This window comes from Heloderma suspectum, chromosome 7 (genome assembly GCF_057233095.1).
Source record: "Heloderma suspectum isolate Gila_16-S chromosome 7, 16-S_ref, whole genome shotgun sequence".
NCBI lineage: Eukaryota > Metazoa > Chordata > Lepidosauria > Squamata > Helodermatidae > Heloderma > Heloderma suspectum.
Window position 1 is genome coordinate 113,437,762 of NC_139464.1, and position 26,098 is coordinate 113,463,859.

General features: G+C 44.4%; 1 protein-coding gene across 2 annotated transcripts in view; it reads right to left on the minus strand.

The window, feature by feature from the left end:
• FRMD4A (FERM domain containing 4A) overlaps nucleotides 1-26,098 on the minus strand; it is a 300,096-nt gene that overhangs the window by 42,734 nt on the left and 231,264 nt on the right. For both annotated transcript variants that reach the window (XM_084811642.1, XM_084811641.1), the window contains exons 12-14: nucleotides 19,388-19,464; nucleotides 10,820-10,958; nucleotides 5,893-6,034 (exon numbers count right to left, since the gene is read on the minus strand). In XM_084811642.1, coding sequence (XP_084667768.1) covers nucleotides 5,893-6,034; nucleotides 10,820-10,958; nucleotides 19,388-19,464 — 358 coding nt within the window. The remainder of the gene's footprint in view (nucleotides 1-5,892; nucleotides 6,035-10,819; nucleotides 10,959-19,387; nucleotides 19,465-26,098) is intronic.

A 26,098-nucleotide genomic window follows, 5' to 3' on the forward strand; every position in this document is an offset into this window, starting at 1 on the left:
GCGGAACCTTCCACCAACCACCACTTTCCCCCCTGCAACCTCTCCCCAGTCTGTTTTTTCCTACTTGGAAATAAGCCCAGCTAGAATAAGAATGGCTTGGGGATGAGGAATTGCACGTGAGAAAAGTAAGCAGAGGAAGGCTTCAGTACCCCACTCCTGCCCACTGGTTCTTCTTTACTTGAAATCACCCCCCCACACACACTGGCTCTACAGAGGATTGGCAGCAGCATGAGTTCGAAAACTAAGGATGGACGAAAGTCCCTTACCTGGTCCCACAGCTGTTTTCGGTGGGGGGGGGAGGCACTCCGTTTCTCCCCCCGAAATTCAGGCCGGGGGGGAGCGCCCTGTCTCCCCGGCCGCGAAATAAAAAAGTAAATTGAAAAAAAAACACATGATAGGCTACGTAATGATTTACGTAGCCTATCACGGCTAGATTTTCAAAGTCAGCCGTGATAGGCTACGTAAATCTTTACGTAGCCTATCATGGCTGACTTTGAAAAAAAACAAACCCGTACGCAAATGGCGGCGCCTATGGGCGCCGCCATTTGCATTCCTTATTTGGGCACGGGTAGTCTACGTAAAGATTTACGTAGACTATGGCGAAAATAAGGGCAACGCAAATAGCTTTACGTATTCTTTACGTAAATAAATCTTTACGTAGACTACCTGTGCCCAAATAAGGAACGCAAATGGCGGCGCCCATGGGCGCTGCCATTTGTGTACGGGTTTTTTTTTTCTTCAAAGTCAGCCGTGATAGGCTACGTAAAGATTTATGTAGCCTATCATGGCTGACTTTGAAAATCTAGCCGTGATAGGCTACGTAAATCGTTACGTAGCCTATCACGTGTTTCCCCCCCCCCCACTTTACTGGGAAATGGCGGTGGCGGCAGCCGGTCGGAAGACCGGCTGCCGCCCCTGCCGCTGCCGAAACGCTGCTGGGACCCGCCGCCGAGAGGGGCATTCGACAGAGGTAAGTCCCATCCCGGGGGGGGGGGCGGCGGGGGGGTTGGAGAATTTCCCCAACTATTTCGGGGGGACGAATGCGTTGGCATTCAGCCTCCCGGAGATTCGTGGAGAAATTCTCCGACATCCCTATCGAAAACACAGGGGTGCTATCATTGCATCTAGTTCTGCCCAAGGAGGCAGAGTTAATATATTCATATAAAAACAGCAGCAATGGCAGCAGGCATGTGACTTTTACAGATGCAGGAATGTTGCCCACAAGCACAGGAATTCCTGAGGGACACACTGAGCATTTCCTGGGTTTTGCTTATCTTATTTAAACAGTCAGCGGAACAGAAGCCAAAGCAAGCAAACAAACAAACAAAAACCCATCAGCCCAAGACCAAACCAGAAACCGTACAGCCACTGCTATTCCAGCAAACAGTTCTGTGAAGAAACACTGGATTGTTTGTGGTTGCCCTCCAGGGCAGAAGGAAGAGAAAGGCATCACTACTCATGTTCTAGGAAAGGGAACTACCATGGGGGCTCTATGTGTAAATATTTTTAATCAAGTTGAATCTTCTGCCAAACCTTTCCAATGTAAAGGCAGTGTGGATTTTAAAACAATGGAAGGATAAAACTCAGCTTTGCTGGTCTCAGATGGTACACACAAATTCCATTTGAGAGCCTGTGTGTTCCCAGCGGGTACACTTCCTCCATAATCAGAAGCAGATGGCAGTCCAGGACTGCATATTTCTACTGTTGTAGATTTTTTACAAGGTTGCGCAACATCTTACACACACGCACACACACAGGTGCGTGTGTGTGTATAAAGGACCCCTGCAATATAGTAACACTTTGCGCTTGTGGAACATCTTCATTCAAGAACATACAAGAATTATGTCTCAAGAACTGTCTTCAGAAATACAACCATGCTGCAACTTTTCACCAGTAAAAAAAAAAAGGACTTGGCGCTATGCAGGCAAACTATGCAGGATCTACGTTGAAAATTGGACCCTTGCCAGTGTCGTGTAGTGATTAGAGTGCTGGGCTAGGACTGGGGAGGCCCAAGTTCTCCTCCCCACTCTGTCATGAAGTTTACTGGGTGACTCTGGGCCGGTGACTCTCAGCCTACCCTAACTCACAGGGATGTTGTGAGGTTAAAATAGAGAGGAGGATCATGTATGCCACTTTGGGCACCTTGAAGGATAGGTGGGATATAAATGAAACAAATAAACAAATCTTGGGCGGTGAAGGCCAGCTAAGAGCAGCTGAGGGCAGAACTAAATGCAATGAAGAACATAGAGTTCCAAGCAAAAATGCAAGGCTGTGTCAAGTTCCTCCTCCTCTCTCCAGTCCGTTTCCAGGCCCAATTCAAAGTGCTGGTACTAACATTTAAAGCCCTTAATGGCTTGGGGCCAGGTTATGTGAAGGATCGCCTCCTCCCATATGTGCCTGCCCGGACCTTAAGATCAACCTCAGCGGCCCTTCTCTGTGAGCCTTTGCCAAAGGAAGTGAGGCGCGTGGCTACTAGGAGGAGGGCTTTTTCTGCTGTGGCACCCCGGCTGTGGAATGAGCTCCCTAGTGAGGTTCGCCTGGCACCTACATTGTATTCCTTTCAATGCCAGGTGAAGACCTTTTTATTTTCCCAGGCATTTTAGCATTTTAGCTTTCTAGACTTTTAGCTTTGTTGTTTTAAATCTGTATTTTAAATTCCTGCACTGCTGCTAGGTTTTATTGTGGTTGTATTGTTATATTGTGGTTTTAATGTTCTATATATTTTATATTGTTTTACTGTGTGCCGTTTGGTTTTAATTTTTGTGAACCGCCCAGAGAGCTTTGGCTATTGGGCGGTATAGAAGTGAAATAAATAAACAAACAAATGTAAGTATTGGATAGTAATAGAAGAAACATGTGGCATGACATCATCACCTTGTGTGTTCCTGCCACACAACCTCCCTCAGCAGCCAATTATGTAGACTAAGGCAGGGAAATGCATGATGTAGTAACATCAGCCATTTCTACTACTACTACTTCTACATATTATGGGGAGAAATCAAAGCAGGCAGGTTGCCTCTGGGGGCAGTCCCACATCTAGATGTCTGCTGGCTGGGACTGCCATCCCCTTCTTCAGCAAGGGCCTACAGCTGGATGGATAATAGCAGTTTTACGGCTCCAGTCTTGCAACCAACGTTTCCTTTTTAGAGAACATGGTTGAACGTGTGGTTGCCACAGAGCTTCAAGTGCACCGAACCAGTGACAGGTGTTGTATCCTTGCCAGCTGGGTTTCCAGCCAGTTTCCAGAACTGAGACTACTTTGGTAGATTTAGTAAATGACTTTCACTCCACCTGAGCTTGAAACTATTCTAAGATTTCTCTATTCAGGCAGGCATTTAATAAGCCGGAGACAAGTACTGGATCATTACAGCCCTGATCTACCTGTAGTCACATACAACCAGTCTTACTCAAGGTAAGTGGCTCCGGAGGGGAATGCACCCTCCCAGACACATAAAATCATGACTTGCAGTGTGGATGTAAATATGCTTTCAAATGCATACATGCATCAGCTCGGCAAGAACACGCCTGCTTCCATGCACAGATCTTCCTTGCCGGATTGGCGGGGGGAGGGCATATATGTTCAAAAAGAAATTTAATCGGGGCTTTTGCTTTATTATTGATATTTTAATGGGAGGGGTCCCAGGCCATTCAGGCGAGGTAAACACTGGAATATATTGATATACAATTAATTCTAAGGATTATAATATCAGACATACATCAGTGGGAGTACCATCTGGGAATGGTTTCTGTTGCTCTGAGAAGTCAGATAGGGCAAGAGTGGATTTCAGCAGCTGAAAACAAACAGAAATCTCTGGGCCGTTGTGACTCTTCACTTTTGGCAGGCATCCTCCAGTAGTTTAATATGTGCTACTCAAAAATGAGGCATCACTGGCAAATGGCCACCCACTCTTGGAGCAGGCAGACCTTGCTTGGAAGCTGGTGCGTAACAGAGCCACACGGAGAAGGGCTGAGCAAGGGCAGACTGGCAGATGGAGAAAAGGACACCTCAAGATCAGGCACAATGAAGTTGGTCTGGAAATACCAGGACGATGAGAAGGAGGCAGCTAATACCCTTGGTCCTACAGAGGAGCCCAGCAAACAGGTCTGAGTTAGAAGTAGACTCTGAGGCCTGGTGCTCTTACTGGGAGCCGAAAAGAAAAAGGATTTTGTACAGTTAGGGAACTTGGCATAGACAGAGGCTCACTTCCTTGCCTTGCCACAAAGGTTACATCTTTCTGTGCCCAAGTTCTTCTCATCTATAGAAAGTACTGAACTATTTCTACGCAGTGGCTGGAAATATGATCAAAATGAATGAGCAGTATTATCTTCCCTCTTTGAACACAAACTAACCTAGATAGGATGCCTAGAAATTTATTTCACTCCTAAACTCATCGTGCAGATACATGAGATCTATTGTTCCTAGCAAGTTCACCTCCTACTGAGACCACCGCAGCCCATTCTCGTGGGTAGGTCTGTTCTTATACACCATAGCCTCGTCTTCCTTCTTTCCCTCTATGCTTCTGGCAGATAAAGAAGAGAGGCACATAAATAAGGAAGTAGCACTACGACAGGACTAGAGCATATTGGCCAAATAATAACACACATCTAGTTCACTTCCAACAGCTATGTAGACATTAAGAGCATATATATACATATATTTGGGTTCTCCATACCCTCTTCTCTCCACTCAAAAAGACCCAGATTTGTTTATTGCTCACACAAATTTTCAATACATTAAACAACAAGCAGGTTGTTTATTCATTCTGAATACACAGTCTACAGCGCTGGTCTTCATCAGGTAGGGTACAACCCATCTTTGGCCTAAGAGACAACCTGCCCTAAGAGAGACTGCACGAGCAATGCCACTGCCATTTTTTAATGGTAAATGTATGGATGTTGTGTTCCAACATCCCCTGCAATGTTGCAGAGGCTGCTGTGGCTTAGTTGTCACAGCTTGTGTGAACCACCTGCCATGCTGGGAAAAACATGTCAACCCAGATGTTCTAGGCTTAGACACTGCTTCCGGTCTAGTGTGAATTGAAAAATCCATCAGTGACTTGTGATATTACAGGGAGTACCAGGTGTGAATTCCCAGGCTTTCAGACTTCCATTCAGACAGTCAGAAGGCAAAGAGAGAGGCAGGTTGAGGAGGAAATGCACCAGTCTTCATTGTTCATGGCACTGGCTTCTCCCCTCCCCACCTCCCAAGTTCCATGTTCAAATTGTGATTAGAAGCAGCTTTCAAGGCTAGAAGAGATAATGACCACTAGACTACAGTAAGAGAGGTCTGCAATCCTTTGGTGAAGCACTGAATGGGTTCAGATGACATGCGACGGCTCATCGTGGGGTTTTTTGACACACGATGAGTCACGGAGACAATGGGCACCAGATTGTATATGCAACTCCAACTCAGGGGTTGTCGTGTGGTGCGAATCCAGTGAGTGTGGGTTATGCGAGAATTAAATAAACATACCACTGGTTATGTGAGGGCTGATTAACCCTTGCATAACCCATGCTGGTTGGGTTTGCACAACACAACAACCCTCCTGTACTCACAGCAACCTCCTATGGTGGGCTGTCATGTCGTGTGAACAGCCCCTTTGCCACCCAACACTATAGAATCTGCCTGCTCTCAAGTCTCACAGCTACAGTCTATATCAGCCTTCCCTAAACTGGTGCCCCCCAGATGTGCTGGGCTACAACTCCCATCCTCCCTAGCCAGCATGGCCATTGGATGGAATGGCTGGGGATGGTTTTCAGAATTTTGTACAGTGTGAACTACAGCACCATTCCAAAACACCTTGGCTCAGATGTGGTCATCCAGTAAGTACCATCACAATCCTCAATTCTTTTTAATTGAAGAGTCAACACTGCATCACAAAAAACCCATACCTGATGACAAAAGGCTCCCACTGCTACCGCTGATAATCTTTCCTTTGCTTCCCATGTTGGCTAGTTTGGAAGTCTTCAGAGTTCCAGTTTCAGTTAGGTCAATTGCGATCTCACTCAGGCTTCTTGCTGCATGAATTTTGGACTGGAAAAAATGTAGAAATCTGTGCTATAGTAACTATCAAACAGAAACTATGTCTTAGACATTTTCTTCCATCTGTTACCAGAATCTTATTACCCATTTATGATGACAACCCTTCAAAAGAAATACCCCAAGAAATATTCAGAAGAGAATCCAGCTGGCAGACGTGGCACTGTGATGGTACTAAAAACTGCAGGCCTGAAACTACTTAAGGATGACAAGACTTATAAATGCCTTGACAAAGGTATCAGAACAGATCTCAATAAACCACTTTCAAAAAGGGGGTTTAAAAACAACATTATTCAGCAACGAAATAACTGATCTTACCAACTCAAATTTGTTTTCTAGACAGTTTTACATTTTACCCCAAACTCATAAAATTAGCAGGTGGAGATGCCCCATGGTCTTAGGCAACGACACAGCTACTAATAAGGTCTTTTATTATATTGACCTACACTTCCAAACTCTGGTACAAAACTTTCCATCAAAGACACAAATGATTTCTTGCTTAAGATTACATCAGCGAATAAGTAGCATTAATTTCATAATAATACTGTACTTGTCACATCTTACATCACTTCCAGTTAGATTAATATACTACATAACAATGGCTTCCAGGCGATATAATTTTTTTTTCTCAACTGCAGACTTTTCTGGAAACTCCTACAGAAGTTATTCGCGCTTGAGGATCACTGGGTCTCATACGCAACTATTCTACTTTCATCAATAAGCACAACCTACAAATGCAAGGTATAGCTGTGGGCATCTGCCTGCATGGCTCCATCTTATGTCAATTTATTTATGGGCAAATATTGGCAAGGCATTCTTAAAGAGCCCACAGACAACAAATTCATTTGGTAGTAATACATGGATGACATCTTTGTAACCTGGAAAAAGAAAGTTTGCAGTAAGTCAAGAACTGTATCAACACTACACATTCAATAATCAAATTTACCACAATAACACCATCAAACAGCCCTTTCCTTGACGTTCTTCTCTTCATCAAGCAAACCAAGATAGTTACAGATCCATACAATAAACCCACTGATACTTACTATTACTTAAAACTGACATCTGACGCACATTAAGAAAAGTAATGTCTACAGTCTGGTTCTAAAAATTAAACATATTTTCAACAACAAAGAAAAATTACCCCCCAAAGAACCTACGAACCCTTATCCACAGATGATACTCTCCCTGGGTCATTAACTGTAACATCCACTAGGCATCCTGAACAACTTGAACAATTTGTTGCCAGATATTCTGGTTTAGATTACCATAGCCTTTCGGATTTGGAATTATTTCCAACAGAAACTCCATCCAGTCCTGAGACGCTTGAAAACTTCTGGCTATTCAGACTTGACGCTGTTAACACTCCCCCCACCCCCACATCCTTAACCTGTAGGATAATACATAAACCTTCCCCTATGCTTCTGATTCTTTTTTGTCCTCTTACTTTCCTTACATGGCCAGTGTCAGCACCCTGAGAATTATCTCCAGTCTCATCATTGTATCAGCTTCAAATGAAGGGCTGTCTTCTGACAGCCCTTCCAATAGAGAACTGTAAAGCAGGCCACGTGAGGACACCGGCAGTGGGAATGCTGAATCATTCATCCTCTCCTAACATGGACTTTGTAGAGTTAGGCCACGTGAGGACACCGACAGTGGGAATGCTGAATCATTCATCCTCTCCTAACATGGACTTTGTAGAGTCAGGCCACGTGAGGACACCGACAGTGGGAATGCTAAATCATTCATCCTCTCCTAACATGGACTTTGTAGAGTCAGGCCACGTGAGGACACCGACAGTGGGAATGCTGAATCATTCATCCTCTCCTAACATGGACTTTGCAGAGTCAGGCCACGTGAGGACACCGACAGTGGGAATGCTGAATCATTCATCCTCTCCTAACATGGACTTTGTAGAGTCAGGCCACGTGAGGACACCGACAGTGGGAATGCTGAATCATTCATCCTCTCCTAACATGGACTTTGTAGAGTCAGGCCACGTGAGGACACCGACAGTGGGAATGCTGAATCATTCATCTTCTCCTAACATGGACTTTGTAGAGTTAGAAGGCACATCTCCTGGGTTCCTGCAAAAATATGGGCTCTCCCTCTGCCTCCACCCCACCCAGCATAATGGAAGATATTCTGCTAACGACTCAAATAAGGAAAAGCCACTGTACTAGACGCCAATTTCACTGAAACAGGCAGGAAGAAGCTGGCCCACAAGATTTTATCAGAATTTGAGCTGATAGCTACAGTATGACTACTGCATTTCCTGCATGCAAGGCAGTCCTCACTATTATTATTTTCCAGAATATGTGCCAGGGTCAGGGAATAGTGATCGGCTGTGCCCTCGCCCCCATACACATGCCCGCTGCTTGCTTTTGAGGCACATGTTGGTTTACTGCAGCAAAATGTAGTTAACAGATGTCACCAAATCTGGGTTTGTTGCTGAATGTACATTCAACAGAAACCTGCAGCCAAACCTGACTTCCTGATCAGTGAATCTATGATACAAGTATTTGCAAAATACAGGTTGTTTGTATTTGTTACACGTTACATTTTTAGCTGTACATTCAAAACATCTCAGGTATGCACCTGAAACATTATTAATGAAGTAGCGCTATGAGGCATAAAATGCCAAACCTAGAATTCCTCTTCCTTTTCCTTTCCTTGTACAAAGACAGAAAGAGTTTAAGGATCTGCTTATGTTTACAATAGAGTTTCCTGAATCCATAATGAAACTAGCACAGGACCACAGGCTAGTCAGTCAGAAGCTTTTATAAATCCCTTATCTAAATTTCAGCTCTAGTTGTTGATAAAAATATGTCACCCTGTTTGGTGGATTCAAAATCAGGGCCAATAAAAAGTGCAGCCACCCACGTGGGTCCCTGAAGTAAAGGTCGTGCTTTGTTCATACATCTGCTGAAATGAGCAGAAGTTTCCTAGTGACTTCATTGGACATATGGGTTAAAAAACCACAGCCCAATTCATACAAGCAACTCAATGTCCCTAACACATTCAGAGGGCAGTATTAAAAAGGCATGATCCATCTGCTGTTATTTCACTGTGGGGAAAACCAATGGAGGAAGGCTTTGTTTCAGTGTGGCACAGAGGTTCTCCCTACTCTGTAGCAGAATTCCTTCAGGATACTTTTCGTCTTCCTGGAGGCTGCAAGCACCATCTTGACGTGCCCCAAAGTGGAGAGTAAACAGTACAGACATCTGGAGGATTCCAGGACGTCTGAGGCAGAAGCTGCCTGGACTTCCCAAGTGACTTTCTAAATAGTCTCAGTAGCCCATCAGGCTGTAATCAGTCAGCAAGCCACAGACAGGCTGAAGCACTCAAAGATACAGTGACAGAAAGATCCACCTACGCTGTCAGACTTAACTGATGGAGGTCAAGAAGGTGCTCCCTCAGATAGCCCATGTAGGTTAGCCCTCTAGCAACAGAGTCTGAGAGGCATCCATCTGCACCAGACTGCAATAATCACTTATTTATATAGCAAGATCATATTTATTCAGGCTCTCTATTACTCTCTAGCAGTTGTTCTCGGTCTCAATTATAGCTGGAAAAATGCATTTCAAGTTCCTCTGAGCTAGCACCAATTTTTAGGCTTCATACAGGAGGCAGAACAAACATTTGAACTCCTAGGCCTCAGCATCAAATGGTTAGGACCCAAGCTAACCAGACCTGGTCCCACTAATAAGCTCTATCCTTGACCAAGCAGCACTGCTAGAGGACAAAGGCATTTCTTTTCCATGTTGATCGATTCACTGCCCTTTTGGGGCCAATGAGATCACTGGTGCTTTATGAGCTCTGGAAGGCCCTGACTCCACCCAACAACTGATTTCATTTTGGTTGCTTTCAGGCCTATGGCCGATTTGTAATGGTAGCATGGACCGAACAGATCTCACTGCAAATCCATCATGCCTATTTCATCCTTCCCTCACTCTTGAAATATTTTAAAGCAATTATCTTATATTCCTACCAAGGCCAGTATCACAGGAGACTCATGCACTTCGTAAAAATTATCTTTCAAACTATTTTATTTTAAAAGTTCATCAAGTAGTCAAAGGGATCCTTAAGCCCTATTCCAGCAGGAGTTGTCACCTCTTCTTAATTATTATGAACTATTGATATTTTGGAACGTTGTCCAGAATAAGTAAATAGCTACTATGGACAAAATATTATATGAAGGCAGAACTGTATTTATGAACAAGCTTCAATCAGTGCTGCCTTTATTTTCCAAAATGCATGCTTGTAAAAAAAGGGCTTCCAAATACTGCCCCCTACTTGTTTTTGCGTAAAGGGTGACTTTTCTCCTTGAGGACCTACAGCTGCCGTTGACTGTTGGATTTTCATCAGTAAATGAATGTTTTTGAGAGATTCTAGATCAGCTGAACAGACATTGAAGACCAGATGAGTAACCTAGCCCACAGCCTGGAAGGGACCTGAAGATCATCAAGGCATAGTCATATCCTGACAGAACAGGATTTCCCAAACATTTCCCTCCCCATATTGACCCACAGAATCCTGACTACAGAACAGAAATGTAGAAGATGGATCATCTCAAAGCTATTTGAAATGATTCAAGGAAGCATACAAAGGGGAAAGCAGCCCTTCTCTTTCTGCCCCCTCTAGCTACCTGCTAATCTGCACAGATTTTTTTAAACCCTTCATGATTTTATGGCACTGAGGCCATGGGATTAGAAGATGGGATGTAAGTGGTCATATCCAGGGTGGTTCTGTTGCTCCCCGCATTCCTAAAATGCTTACCTTGCTCTGCTTTCTGTCCAGGTAGAACTGGTGCTGGCTAATGGCCATAGCCCAGATGGATTTTATCAAGGCAGGACAGGCATACCACGTGTGGACAGCAATGCCACTGTGTCCAAATGTCCTTCTTGTCACAGATGCCCTAGAAGAGCAGAGGGGGGGGGGAATTAACTTGCAATGTGAAAAGTACACCCCCAACTGTTTATTCTGTCATGTTGCACAAGAAACATTAAGGCAAAAATAAGAAGCTGGTGATCTCATCAACTGAAACAACATGCCAAAACAGGGATGAGAGTATGTAACTACGCTAGCAAACATGAAACTGACCTGAGACTCCTTCGGGGTCATAATCCTAGCACTGTCATTGGTGTCCATAGCGTCTTTCATTAAATAGTCAGATAATTTTAAAAAAACTGCTAGTAGAACTTTTTGAATCACGCAAGTCTTTGCTTTAAAAAGAGTTAGATATCAGCTCTGACACATTTTCAGTTGGACTTTTGGAAGCTTCATACTTTCCATACTACTCAGCCCAAGTTGCCAATGGGGTTATGGAGTTTTGCAGTTATTTAGCATTCATTTGGTGTTGATAGTGAGATGGGGCTTTGCCATAAGAGAGATCATATGACTCTTGACCAATGGGATAACAGTTAAAAAAATTATTTCTTCTGTAGTACAAGAGTAAAATAGCATGTCAATCTTGTGTCTGAAATAAAATGGAAGGATTGGCATGCAAGTCTTCCCCAAGGAAACCTTAGGCTTACTCTACTATTTATTTAATTATATTTTTGCCCCACTTTTCAGACAAATATTTTCTCCCAAACCAGTTGACCTTCTCCAGAAGATCTTAATGAGCAAGAAAGCTTACATGGGAGGAGAAGGTTCCAACTCATTTAAGATTTCAAAGGCCAGCAACCAAGTTTTTAAACTGGTCTTATTTTAAATGAACTGTTGCTATGGCTAATTTTACCTCTACAGTTTTTATACTTTTTATGTTGGTGTTACTGTTTTATGTACTGATTTTTTAAATAATGTGTTTATAGATGTAGTATTTTAGTAACTATATTTGCAAATGTGATTTGTCGCATCACATATCTTTGAGTGTGCTTTGAATCTTTGCAAAGGCCTTTATTGCCATAAGCAATAAAAGTTTGACTTGACAGTATTGAACAATGTATTCATGGCAGAAATGTAACCCCAAAATCAATAAATAATAAACATTCACCACAGGGTGGCTAGTTTGAAACAGGCCTTGCACTTCTGGACTCACATTGCATGCATTTCATCTATTTCATCTGCCTGGTGTATAGGGTTTTGATGCTAGTGAGAGCGGCACCTGGTGCTGACATGGAAACTCTCCACAGTAGGTGGAAAAGTCACATGGAAAGTGTTGTTGCCTGCTTTTACGTGAAAGTGGGGATTCTGGGAAGGCTGAGATTTAGGCTCTGTTGTTGCCCACTTAGCTAAACTTTAATCTCATTTTGAATACTAACAATGCAATCTTAACAGTGAAATCCAAAGCATGTTTACTCAAAAGTAAGACCCACTGTGTTCAATGAGATTTACTCTTAGTAAAAGAAAGGCAAGTGCAGGGCTGGCCCAAGACATTTTACTGCCTGAATCAAAGTAGAAAATGTCCACTCCCCCCACATCAATGTGCCAACCCAAAGCCAACCAAGCTACTTCGGCACCTAAGGAAGAAAATCCTACAAGCACCTCTCCTGCTAACTGGCCATAAAAATACAATAATAATAAATTAATAACTAATAATTTGCTGCCTTTTAATGACACAAGAAAATCTGCTAATGGTCAGGCCAGCCCTGGGCAAATGTAGGGCATCATTGTGTTCAATGGGAAGGATTATAGCTCAGTGACAGAGCCCAGATTCTGTATGTAGAAGGTCCCAGGTTCATCCCTGACATCTCCAGGTAAGGCTGGAAAGCTGTCTAGAAACCCCGGAGACAGGGTGGCCATGACTGGGTTTGGACAACACACCGCAGCGCATCATGGGTTATTTAACCCACAATGAGATTGTATATGCAACCCCACTTGGGGGTTGTTGTATCACGAGAACCCAGTGAGCATGGGTTAAACAACCCTCACATAACCCTAAAACAGACCAAGGTTATTGTTTAACCCTCACATAACCCACGCTTGCTGAGTTTGCGCAACAAGGCAACCCCCGACTGGGGGGTTGCATATGCAAACTGGCACTGGCAGGCACTGCGGCTCATCACGGGTTGACCCCACAGTGGGCTGTCAGCTCATGCGAACAGCCCCTATGTGTTACAAAAGACAGTCCTCCATTTGAAGGGCAGCTCTGCACATGAGAATTCCAGTTTAAAGGTAAAGAACCATAGGAACTGTTGCCCATCAATATTTAGCAGGCACACAGGTCACCTAGTCACAGTCTTCCACACTATTTAATATCTAAATTTGCACGTATACATACTAATTAGCATATGCAAATTGCTGTCCTCTTTTGGGAGGGTGATACATTTCCTCTTTTTTGCTGATGTATACATGGCCAACATACCGAGACAGCCTCTGTTAGCCATACTGAGCCAGACGGCTGAATGCTCTGACTTGGTATAAAGCAGTTTCCTATATTCTTATGCTCTCTAATAAATGAGTTTAGGACTGCATCCTAAATCTATAAACATGTGCAATTGATCCCAAACTGTATTGAGCCTATGAGTCTATGTACACCAGTTGCTGGGGAACATGGGTGGGAGGGTGCTGTTGCCTTGCGTCCTGCTTGTAGGTTTCCTGTGGGCGGCATGGCTCTTCTTATGTTCTTATTTCTTTTTTTCAACTGAGGAAGGTTTCAGTAATCAGTAAGGAAAAGGCAGATAGCTAAATGAAGACGAAACCTAGCCAGTAACTATTGTAGGGAGGGGAACTTCTTGTTGTTGCAGATCCAGCAATAAAAATGCTTTTCATGCCAGTATGACAACTGTTGCATTTGGGGTGATTTCAACTTTTCTCCCTACACCTCCGTATTAAATGCACCACACCGAATATGAGCTTTAAACAACTTGGAATTAGTTTTTTTCAAATAGAAGTGGACATTAAGATGAGGAACATGGTCACAGATTTTTAAAAAATGTGCTAAAAGGTAAAGCAGAGGTTACAGGAAGGGTATAAGACAGGAAGTAGAAGAACCAGACAGTGTGAAAAGAGGGATACAGGAGCCAGACATATTGGCAAGATAATTTGAATAATATTTCGGTTACTATCTGCCAAGGTACACTCAGTATACTATACTGCTTTTTTTTTACAACAGTGCTGCAAGCTTATTTTCCCCCCTGTATGAGCAAGATGGATGGCATAAGAAATAACTGCTGCTGTATGGGCAAAATGGTATGAGACTTTGGCTGTGCCCCAGAACTCTGCAAACTTGTGGGACTTCCAATACTAGCTAGGCTAATGCTGCACTTTCATCTCCCATTGCCAACAATGACAGCACTCCACTTGTGCACATGTGCTGTGCTGCTGAACTGCATCTTTGCCTGCTTTTTGCAGCATGTGTGAAATAATGGTGTATACAATGATGGAGAAGCAGTCTATCAATAATAACCATGATAGCTCTGTGGAATTTCCATGTTCAGAGGCACCATCCCTTGGGATCTCCAAATGTCGAGACCAACAACAGGCAATGAGTATCACTCTCATGTCCTGCTGCTTGTAAAGTTCCGGTAGCACATGACTGGCTATTGCTAGAAACAGAATGATGAACTAGACAGGCCTCCGGCCCAATCCAGCAAAGCAATTCTTATAAAACAGCGGTGGGTAATGTATGGCCCTCCAGATGTTGTCAGAATGGAACTTCCATCAGCCCTAGCTGGAATAGCCAATAGCAAGGGATGATGAGAGTTGCAATCCAACAACATCTGGAGGGCCACACGTTCCCATCCCTGTTACAAGGTGAATAACCTATATTTCAACTTACTACTGACACTGTTATCATTTTTTGTAACACCGCTCTCTGGGGTCACCTAAATCAGAACCATCTGTTTTCTCCAATCCCCACTTTATGAACACCTCAGAGGGTGCTGCTAGGTGCAGAGCACCTTCGGCTCCTGCCGCATCACAGTTCCTGCAGGCTCATTTTAAGAACATAAGAAGAGCCATGCTAGATCAGACCAAGAGCCTGTCTAGTCCAGCATTCTGTTCACACAGCAGCCAACCAGCTGCTCATGGGAAACCCACAAACAGAACATGAGTGCATGTTCCCTAGCAACAGGTGTACGTAGGCATACTGCCTTTGACAGTGCAGGTAGCATACAGTCATCAGGACTAGTAGCCACTGGTAGCCAGGACTAGTAGCCATTGATAAGGCTATCTTGTCTTCAATCTTATAACAAAGTGAAAGCAGCAAACACAAAAAGAGGGATAGCACCACGAATGGCAAAAAAAGAGAGAGAGAGAGGTAGAAAACTCCAGATGCAACTACCAAATTATCTTTAATTCTTGGCCCAACGTGTTTCAGATTGTAGATCTTTCTTCGGGGCACCTTTGCAATAATATCCATAAATGTACAGGAGCCACAGCATTTGTGGATATTACTGCAAAATTGCCCCTGACGAAGGATTTACAATCCGAAATGTGTTGGGTCAAGAATTAAAGATAATTTGCTAGTAGCATCTGGCGTTTTCTCCCTCTTGTTTTGCTCAACCTTATCCCAGCCTCTAAGCCTTCAGAATCTTATTTTTAATTTTTACTTCCTAACATGCCATTTCCCCTAGATACCCATCCCCAGACTACCTCCTGATTTGGAACTGTTTAATTTCTGTCATGAGCAGTCCTCTGGCCATTTTCCTCCTGGCTGGGGGATTACTTCTGGGGGATTAAAAAAAGGCTTGAGGGGCACTGCAAGAGAGAATCAGCAGGTGTGAAAGGTTGTTTCAAGGGTTTTCCTTGAAACACAGGGATGGGGAACATGTGGGCCTTCAGAAGTTGTTGGACTACAACTCCCATTACCCCCACCATTGGCTATGCTGGCTAGGGTTGATGGAAGTTGCAGCAACAACTGGACGGCCACATGGTCCCCATCCCTACTGTAACATATAGTTCTGTCTTGAAATTTCAGGTCCTGAGCACATTAGTAAAATAAGTGCACATCAGTGTAAGGCTAGAGAGACTACACATTCCAGAACTGTGTGTATTTTTATTCATTCACCACCATAAATGTGGCTGCTAGATGTATCTTGTTCCTTCTATGGCTTTTGTGTATCTGTACGGATACATGTTGACAAAGACTCTCTTAAAAGCAATGCTCAACTAGTACTGTATGGTTGCTACTACCTTTCTTCCACCTCCACTTCATTGAACAATTCATCTTAAAACACCATCCCATTTGGCTAAATGCCTAGAATCTTAAATACGTTCCCTCTGGATCCAGGTTTCCTAGTTGGCAGTTAGAACATGGGTAATTTAAAAAAAAAAAGTTTATTAGATTAAACACAACTATATTTCTGTGCAATCTGGTTCATATTCAAGAAAGTACTATTCTGTATCATTAAAAAATAATACAGAAACTAAAACTAAATACGATGGAGTGGTTTGTTAATACAAAAAAGGGAATATGGAGTCTTTCCTGGGCCAATAGGATGGAACAGATTAGCCAGTATCCCAAGTATGCTGTTGTATAGCGGGCTCTGGCTAGTAATATACTATAACTGTCTAGGGCAGCCTTCTCCAATCTGGTGCCCTCCAAATGTTTTGGACTTCAATTCCCATCAGTCCCTGCCTGCATGGCCAATGGTCAGGGATTCTGGGAGTTATAGTCTGAAACATTTGGAAGGCACCAGGTTGGGGAAGGCTGATCTAAGATTTTCATTTCCAGTATGGAAAACATGTTCAAGTTGATCCCTGCATTATGTGCCTTTAAATTTGCTCCAATCCTGGTGACTGTTTTTCTGATCACATGACAGCCAAAGACTGTTAGCAGTGGCATGTCTCCAGCTGCAGGGTAATCTAAAGTACTACTAGCCCAGTGACCATAAGGAACACAAATAATCCTCTAGTTTGTATCAAAGTGAAGTGAAGAAACATGACCCGGGAGCTTATGTGACCAGAATGCAAGCCAAAGAGTCCCATTCACCACAGTGATGCCCTGCCTTGCATACTCATCCCCTTCAACGTGGTTCTGCTAGTGGTCATAAGAGATTAACATTGGGGGGACATACCTTAAATTCTTATCACAGGCATGTTGTGCTGAAAGGAATTTTGCTGTGCTAAGATACATCCAGCTATTTCCAAGCCCTTAAATCTCATACAACTCCAGAGGACATAGTACATGCTAACTACACTATCCCGCTGCTTCTCACCGAAGATATTTTAAAGAGCCATCCACTTACGATGAACATAGCATACGTGACTGTCTTCGAACGCTTGATACAGCATGGGCAAGATGACAGACGTTTATGAAGGGGTGTGTGTGTGTGTGTGTGTGTGTTTTAAAAGAAAAATCAACATTTTTGTGTCAAGGTAACCAAACCCTCTGCCATGAAAAGATCTGTATAGCTTATGCAAATTCAGCATAATTTTGCCTATATTTTGCTCATTTTCAGAGTAACCTGAAAAACTGCGTGCAATAATACCAAAAAGGTGGTCCAATAAAACAGAAAGCCTCTATAATGTATATGGAAACAGACATTTATGGCATGTATGGCTTACTTCCAAAAGGCTTGGCCCTGGAGGGTGATCTTGCTAAATCAGTAAACTCAGTGATGTATGTTTCCAATTATGTATGCAGATCAACTGGCTGCAATGGTTGCAGTGATATTACTTATTTTTAAGCCTCATCACAAGGGGAACAATCTACCAGGAAATTGTCTTGTGTAAGAAACTGTTGGGATCTCGTACCACACATACTCCTTTCAATGAGGCTTGTACAGGAAAACATCTTGGTCGATTGTGGCCAAAATTAATGTTGTGGGCCTTAGTCATAATGTAAAGAACATAAATAAGTACACCTGACATGCAACTATTACTTTTCATATTTCTACTCTAGGGGTCTATTGTGAAAATATTGAAAGCCTGCACAAGAACAGACCTTGGCAATATATAGTAAACATGAAAAAGATTGTCAGCTAACAATCAGCACAGAAATTGTTACCAGCACACCACATATATGATTTCTCTCTTTGGGCTGGAACAGAGTGCTAGTTTCTGTCATTTGTGCTGATGAGCAAAAACCTGATTTGCAAACAGAGGGGAAAAAACCAACCCAACACTACTCATTCAAAGGCAGAGAACTAAACTCAATGCATGCAACATATGAACTGCAACATTTCCAGAGCCTGGTTTTCAATTCCCAAGTTTTCAGGGGCAGAGATAATATGTGTATTAACCAATTTGCACAGAATATTTACATGTGTATTATAGATAGCAGTTTGGATTGGGCGGGGGATCTTGTAACAATTTTCCATCACTTGCAATGACCAAACTAGCAATTATAGAATGAGCTCCATTTATAGTTTTGTTAGACCATACAATTATGCTTGCTGTGGACAGTTTCTTATGTTGGACAAAATTAAAGCCCAGTGTAAAAGGAGTGAAGACTACAAGCTGACATAAACATTAAAGGACTACAGCATATGAGGACACAATATATTAGGGTGCAATCCTATGCATGTTTAGACAGAAATAAGTCCTACAGCTCTCCAGCATCCCTCATGCTGGCTGGGGGACCTACTTTTGTCTAAACATGCACTGTAAACAGCAACAGATGGGTAGGTGAAGGGTATGGCTTGCAGTAACAATAAAGGTCAAACCCACATATTGTTTTATATTCTCACCCTCCTCCAGTTATTTAATAAGCAATAAACAGAACTCAACAAAGGAATATACAAGTTCAAGATATCACACGGGTTACTGAAACAGACCTCTGAAGAATGGCTCTGAATTCACACTGTCAGGCAAAACGGGTTCAAAAACTGCACTTTGCTACTAGGGCACACAAAACTTCATAATCCCCTTCATAAAGTTCCTGAGGATACTTAAAAGGAAACTCGTGAACTTCAGTGAGGCTGAGATCCTAAACACACTTTCCTGGGAGTAAGCCCCACGGTACTCAATGGGGCTTACTTCTGAGTAGCCATCTATAGGATTGCGCTGCAAGTGACTTTCAAGAGGGCACTGGGCTGAATCCTAGCCACACTTTCCTGGGAGTAAGTACCATTAAACTCAACGGGACTTACTTCTGAGTAGACATGAATAGGCTCATGCTGTTAGCCCAGTCTCATGATCACCTTTGCGTGTGAACAGTTTGGTCGGAGTTCTTAAAAATTCACGAACAGTGCAATCTTAGGCACGTCTACTCAGAAGTAAGTCCTACTGAGTTCAGTGGGGCTTACTCCCTAGTAAGTGTGTAGCAGGTTGCAGGCTAAATACCGTACTGACGGTCAACCTGCAGGAGCGACCCCAGGATTTGCCATATTAGCTGCGCGTCCTCGCGAACGACCCGGCAGAGCCCTTCTCTCGCTCGCGCGCCGCCTGGAGCGCCGCTCGGAGCGCGTCTTTTCCGGAAAGCGCGCTGCTAGGCGTGAAACGTTACGCGGCTCTTACCTGCGCGGATCATGCACTTCCACGGAAAACTTCTTCTCTCTGAAGTACAGGTTCTCCAGCTGCCTCCATTGGAAGATCTGGATGGGAAAAACAAGCCGATTGAGAGGCGGAGTTCGCAGCAGGCGCAGCGGGCCGCGTTCCTTCGCGCGCCGCGCTCCCCGATTCCTGGGCTCGCCGCGCGCCCTGCTCTCCTGCTGGGAGGCTCCAGCGGTCCGGGAAGGGGGGAGGCGGCCGGGGGAGGCAACACCTCCCGCCAGAAGCAGCCGCCAGGCCGGGCGCTGTGAGGGTGGAGCGTTCCCCGCACTTTATCCCCACCCACCCTTCGGGAACAAAACAGGTCCTTTCCCAGAAGTGGGCTCCCTTTGTCCGTTCGCCTTGCCGCGGCGTCAGGCTCCGCAGGGCCCTCGCTCTCCCTCTGCCCCCCCAGTCTCCAGTCTCTCAGCAGGAAAGCGGGGCCGGGGGGGGGGAGACGGGGGGCACGCGGCCAGAAGCGCTGAACTGCAGCTTTCTCCCCTGCGAGTGCTGAAAGGAGCCAGGCGCTCAAGTTCCCCTTTCCTCCCACGGGGACGCCCGCTTCCTGCCCACTCTTGTGCCGGAGGTGCCCTGAACGGTGCAACGTCGGAAGCCACGGCGCGGGGCGGGGGGCCGGGTGACCCTGATTCATTCCAGGCAACATGAGATAACAATACGGCCTTGTCAAGCTGCTCCCCCCCCGCCCCCGCCCCCGCCCCCGCCCCCTTCACACGCCCCTCCCCAAAACACCGGGTGCACGTTCGAGCAATTCAGCGCCGCACAGATACCCTCGTGCAGAGAGCCCTCTTTCCTTCTTCACTGCTGTTCCTGCTTCAACTGTGCGCGCGCGTTTTTAAAACAGTAATAAATTCAACCAATTCAGAAAGCTGGTCGGCAGAGACTTGGGCTCTGTTCAGATATTTATCTAGGTGCGGACAGTCTTCTGGTGACGGAGGAGCCAGGATATGCCCTGCATCGTGCATCTAAAGCAGCTACATAGCACAGGTGCACTCAGCAGAGGCCTGTACATGCAAACGCTGGGTTTGCACATTCCCTCTCCTCCTTTTTGAGGGGGACGAATTGTGCAAATATGCCTCCACGTGCTGAGAGTGTGTTAGCTTTGATTTCAACGGGAAACTTATTTTTAAATTGTATTTATTTTTACGTATATATCCCACCTTTCCCCCTTCTTGCACAGCAGCTTACATGGTCCTCTAATCTCCATTTTATCCTCACAACAACCCTGTGGGGTAGGTGAGGCTGAGAGCCAATGTCTAGCCCCAAATCACCCAGTGAGTTTTATGGCCAAGTGGGGACTAGAACCCGGATCGCCGGAGTTCCACTCGAACATTCTACCCACTACACCACACTGGCTCTTAAACCAATACTTTGATTTCCAATGGGAGAGTTAATCAAGTTGAAATTAATGGTGCTTAATTTTGGTGGAATTCAGCCCATTCTGTTTTGGAAAAACATCTTAGAGACATTTCCCATGCTACATATGAACATATCAGACTTAACAGCCTCCCTGTTCATCATGTGATTCAGTTCTAGTCACATTTTTAAAAAGTTTTATGCATGACCAGCTGTGCCAGAATGAGGATGGGGAACTGAATTCGAATGCACATCCCACTGAAAGCAGTGCACTGAGGACTGACATCAGCACTCGAATGGACATCCTATATATATAGGACCACTGTTCCTGATCCAGCAAATCATCTGCATGCAGAAGTCTGCTTATGCTATGGATCGCCCTAGCTGGATCAGGGAGAAAGTTAAGAACAGTAGCTCTGGCTGATCACCTGTTAGAGTAAGGGGAGAAAACATAAAGGGCGGAGTCTCCCTTTCCCAACAGGTATGCAGTGCTGTCAGCTATTTCTTTGGCATTGGCCACATTTGGTCATCCTGCTAAACCATGGTTTAGAGCAGCTTCCCCTTCTGTTTTACATTTGTTGTCCAAACCTGGCAAACTGTGGCTAAACCTAGCTATGGTTACTGGAAACAAGCCAACTTCCTATCAAAATGTATTACATTTCAGGTTTGGTTGTAATACTAAACTGCAGTTAATCTAAAACAGGAGCAGAAATTTCCAGTCTCCTTCTCATGGCCATGCCAGAGGAGGAGAGGGGCAGGAGGAATGCTTGAGCCCAAGGCTCACTGCGGATCATTCTTACCTCACTAACTATGGTTGAACACAAACTTCCCCAACATGGTACCCTCCAGATGTGTTGGACTATAAAATAGCCAGTCCCGTTATGCCCAGCCAGCACCATGGGAGTTTTATATGGCAGTTGTAGTCCAACACATCTGCAGGACGCCAGGTTGGGGAGGCTGGTTTAGCATGATTTCCAGTCACAACCAGTATGTTCACAATGCAGGAGTACCATCAGCAACTCAAGGTGCTACAAGATATGGGGATTCGCTCCCTCCCCCAGCATCCATACATGAGTGCTAAGGGAGCTGGAGGTGTGCAAAATGTTTCCTGAGCTCAGGTCCACCTTGCTGGATTATGACTGTTGCCTACAACTAGATATGTATAGAGTTTCGTTACAGCAATGCACTGGTTATCTTGTCAAAATAGAGAATTCCAATTATTAGGGGTGCAATCCTATGTGTATTTAGACAAAAACAAGCCCTGCAACTCCCAGCATTCCCCAGGCAGCCATACTGTCTGGGGCATGCTGGGAGTTATAGGACATTTTTCTGTCTAAACATGCATAGGATTGCACCCTAAGTAAACTTAAGAAGTCCAAAGTTGAGCATGGGCTTCTCACACAACCTCTTTCCCAGAGATGAATGTAGTGTCTCTGGAGCAAGGGGAAATGTGCAGGCTCCGCTCTGGACCAAGCACTGGAAGGCAAAGTGCATCTTCCTCCCTCTGTGTCTGGGAAACTAAGGCAAACTCCACATTTTACATTTGAAAGCCAGCATGGTTTAAAGGATGGCCTACTACAGGGGTGCAGAAATGCAGGCCCATTAAGTGACTAACAAATTAATGGTAAGTTTTAACCCTAGTGCTTATGATTGCAACTCCCAACACCAGAGAAATATAAAGAACAGTGCGGGACAGCTATTGTACTCATGTCCTGCTTGTGGGCTTCCCATAGTGGCATCTGGCTGACCACTGTGGGAAAGAGGATGATGGACTAGGAAGGCCTTTGGTCTGATCCATCATGGCTCTTCTAATGCTTTTCATAGATCATAGGAAGTACTTCCCGATCTCAGGATACCTATGCGAAGATTCTGAAAAAGTACTGAAACAATTGCTTCTGCATTTATTAAGCAATTGACTATGTGGCACAAATCTGACTCACTGTAACAAACATCCTGATAATGATCTTCTTCAAAGATAACTTTGTTTTTTTTTCAGTGAAGAAACTCAGATAAGCCTTTGGAATGTAGATTCCTATGTGGGTTAACCCCAAATCACTTGCCAAAAGACAAAGAAGCAAAACCAAAGAGCTGGCCCTGATTTACAGTGCTGTTTTTTTCTTGTTCCATGTTATTTAACCCTTAGATAATGAATGACAAATAAAAGAAGCAATTTGCCTGAGTGTTAAGTCAGTGAGCAGCAAGAATACAACTGAAATATCCTGCTTTGCTGGACACTGAGTCAGCTACTATCAAAATTACTGTCCGCTTTTTGGGCAACCATCACCATGAATGCTATTGTTTGATGCATCTGCACCACACTTATTTGGGGATGAGGTGCGCACTCATGGAACATTCACAGTCCACACACATGGGAGACTTCCATTTGTGCTGCTTGTCCACCTCACCAAATAGATGACTGGGGAGGCTCACAGTGTAATCGTGACTCTGAAATAAATCCTACTGTGTTCAATGCCACTTGTTCCCTAGTAAGTGTATTTAGGATTGCAGCCTAAAACAATCCAGGGGCTGGAACATTTTTCCTATGAAGAAAGGCCAGAAGAGGCCTGCATAACAGGTGACCCACAAAAATGAGTGCAGTCTAACCATGCATTGTTGACAACAATGTGGTCCCAAGCAGGCACCTAAAACAGGAGTTAATGATCATTCCATATAGGTTGCTGTACACAGATGTCTGCCTGTGTTCAGCTTGGTGGTCACAAGTTGTGTGGGCCTCGACTAAAGGTTTGGGGCTTTTCAGTTAAAAAGAAAAAGGTAACTTAAGAGAAGCACGATAGATGTTTATACATTTATGAATGGGGTGGCCAAAGTGTTTGAAGCTTCTTCATTTAGAAAAAAAAAAAGAGATGACTACAAGGAAGCATGACAGAAGTTCAAACATTTATGTACAGTGAGGTGAGAGTGGATGGAGATAATCCTCCTAGCTCTCTCACCGCACTAGCCATCTGGTTCACCCAATGAACTTGACTTGCAGCTAGTTCAGGGGAGGGGTGAGGGACAGGAAGTCCTCTGGAACAGATGCTTATCATAGAATCGTAGAATAGTAGGGTTGGAAGGGGCCTACAAGACCATCGAGTCCAACCCCCTGCTCAGTGCAGGAATCCAAGTCAGAGCATCCCCGACAGATGGCTGTCCAGCCTCATGTTGAACTTGTGCAATTTACGAGCACAAGATGTGGTGATGGCCACCAGCTCAGAGGCTTTAAAAAGAATTAGACAAATTCTTGGAGGATCGATCAACAGCTATTAGCCATGTTGGCTAATTGTACAATGTAAAGCAGCCCTCCCCAACCTGGTGCCCTCCAGATGTTTGGACTCCAACACTCATCAGCCCCAGCCAGCATGGCCAATGGTCAGGAATACTGGGAACTGTAGTCCAGAACTTCTGGGTGGACTCAGATTAGGAAAGGCTGATGTAAGGCTTCATGTGCAGAGGCAGTATCCCTCTTAGTACCAGATACTGGGGGCAAGCAAAGGAGAGTGGACACTTCATGTCCTGCTTGTGGGCTCCTAGAGGCATCTAGCTAGCTAATGTTAGAAGCAGTATGCTGGATTAGACAGACTCAAGTTTCCTCCAGGCAGGCAATTCTTATGCTCTTGAGTTCTAACCAGTGGTGCAGTTAGGCAATTTTAGACTCTAGATATAATGGTCTTCCAGGGCCTTTCTCTTTAGATGGTGATATGTATTAATTAACTTACTTCGAAATGTGGTAAGCCAGCCCTGCTACATTTGGGAGGCCTCCTGCTCATTCTGCTGAGTGGGGCCCTGGATGCCTGCCCCAAAGTCCTGCCCTGAAGGCACCACTGGTACTGTGGGACCAACAGTTCCAAGCATATGAAATATGCATGGCTGGCATCTTGGCAACAGGATGGGAATGTAGATGGATGATTCCCACACTTCCAGCAGTGCCCCAAGGAGTGGAACCGAAACCCTGGGGAACTGCCATGTGGCCTTTTCCTTGGTAAATGCTCCGATCGTTACACCCCACTCTCTGAGATGAAACTGCATCCCCTAGGGATGCTGCTTCCTTTTCAGAGACTTTACACTTTAGATTGCTGCTTCCATTAATACAGCAGATGTTGGATTGCATTATAGGAGATGATGACAGCACCCAGACCCTTTGAGTCACAAGTTTAGCCAAAAGTATAATTTTGGTTTTGCAGTGAACAATTTGTCATGATGAGGGGAGAGGTCTAAACAACAATGATAAAAGCAATCTGTCCTCTCTATATTGCAGGAACACTAGAATTCAAAACATGCCAGATGTTTGCAATGTGAACGTTTCCAATGCTCTGTGTGCAAAAAGAGGGGAATGGAGTATCAGAAGCAAGGGAACAGAGAGAAGTGAGTATAGTACCTTGTGACCCCTTGGCATACAAAATTCCCTCCCTCCAGATAAAACTCCAGATGCTTGGAATAGTTACTGAGGAGCCGTCTCAATTTCAGCACAACAAAAGCTGCTAAACTACCCCTGTGCTCTGCAGTCGCCCACATAGTGCTGCTAAAGCTGGCGGGAAACAAAAACCTCCACTGTGCTAGGCTATCATTAACAGGCCTCCCTCCCCCCCAACACACTCTGTGGAAAAATGAAGTGGTTCACTAAAGAATGGGAGAGAACCAGATTGGGCATGGTTCAAGGCCGGTATTTTCCTATGATTAAAGTAACCATCAAAAATAAAATAAAAGTGTAGAAAAAACCCCGAAACAAACTTAGGTAAGGCTACGGAGGCTTATAGGGTGGGAAAGCTTACCTTTTTGTTGAAGCAATGGTTTTCAAAATGTGTTCTGCCTCAGCAGTCCTGGAGTTCTTTGATAGCTTATCAGGAGTTTCCCAGTAAGTTCAGTCATAATGGAGAAGCATCCCTGAAAGCCAGCTAGACTACTACCACTACAAAATTTTCCCTGCAGCATAAAGCCAAAGGGAAGAGTTCAAGTCCTGACCAGGACCCTGTGTGCTCTGGGAATGCACCATAGAAAACCCCCTGCAATGTACAGAGATTCCACAAGAGATGTGTAAAGCTTAAATGGGAGACAGGTCAGTGTGGAAAGAGTTCCTTGAAGGTAGAAAGCTTGAAAACCACTGGGTAAAGGCCACAAGGTGCTTGAAATCTAGTCTCTGCTCGCCCATCTTGTTGGGTTGATTCTCAGTTTCTAAAAATAGGAATAATAATGTTGCCTTTCCTATTAGGTAGATAACATGAATGGCTAAGATGAACAAATTTCTCAGGGCTTGCTAGAAACCACTGCTAGGATCTTTCCAATGCAAGGTTTTCCCCAACTTAGTGTCCCCAAATGTTTTGAACTTCA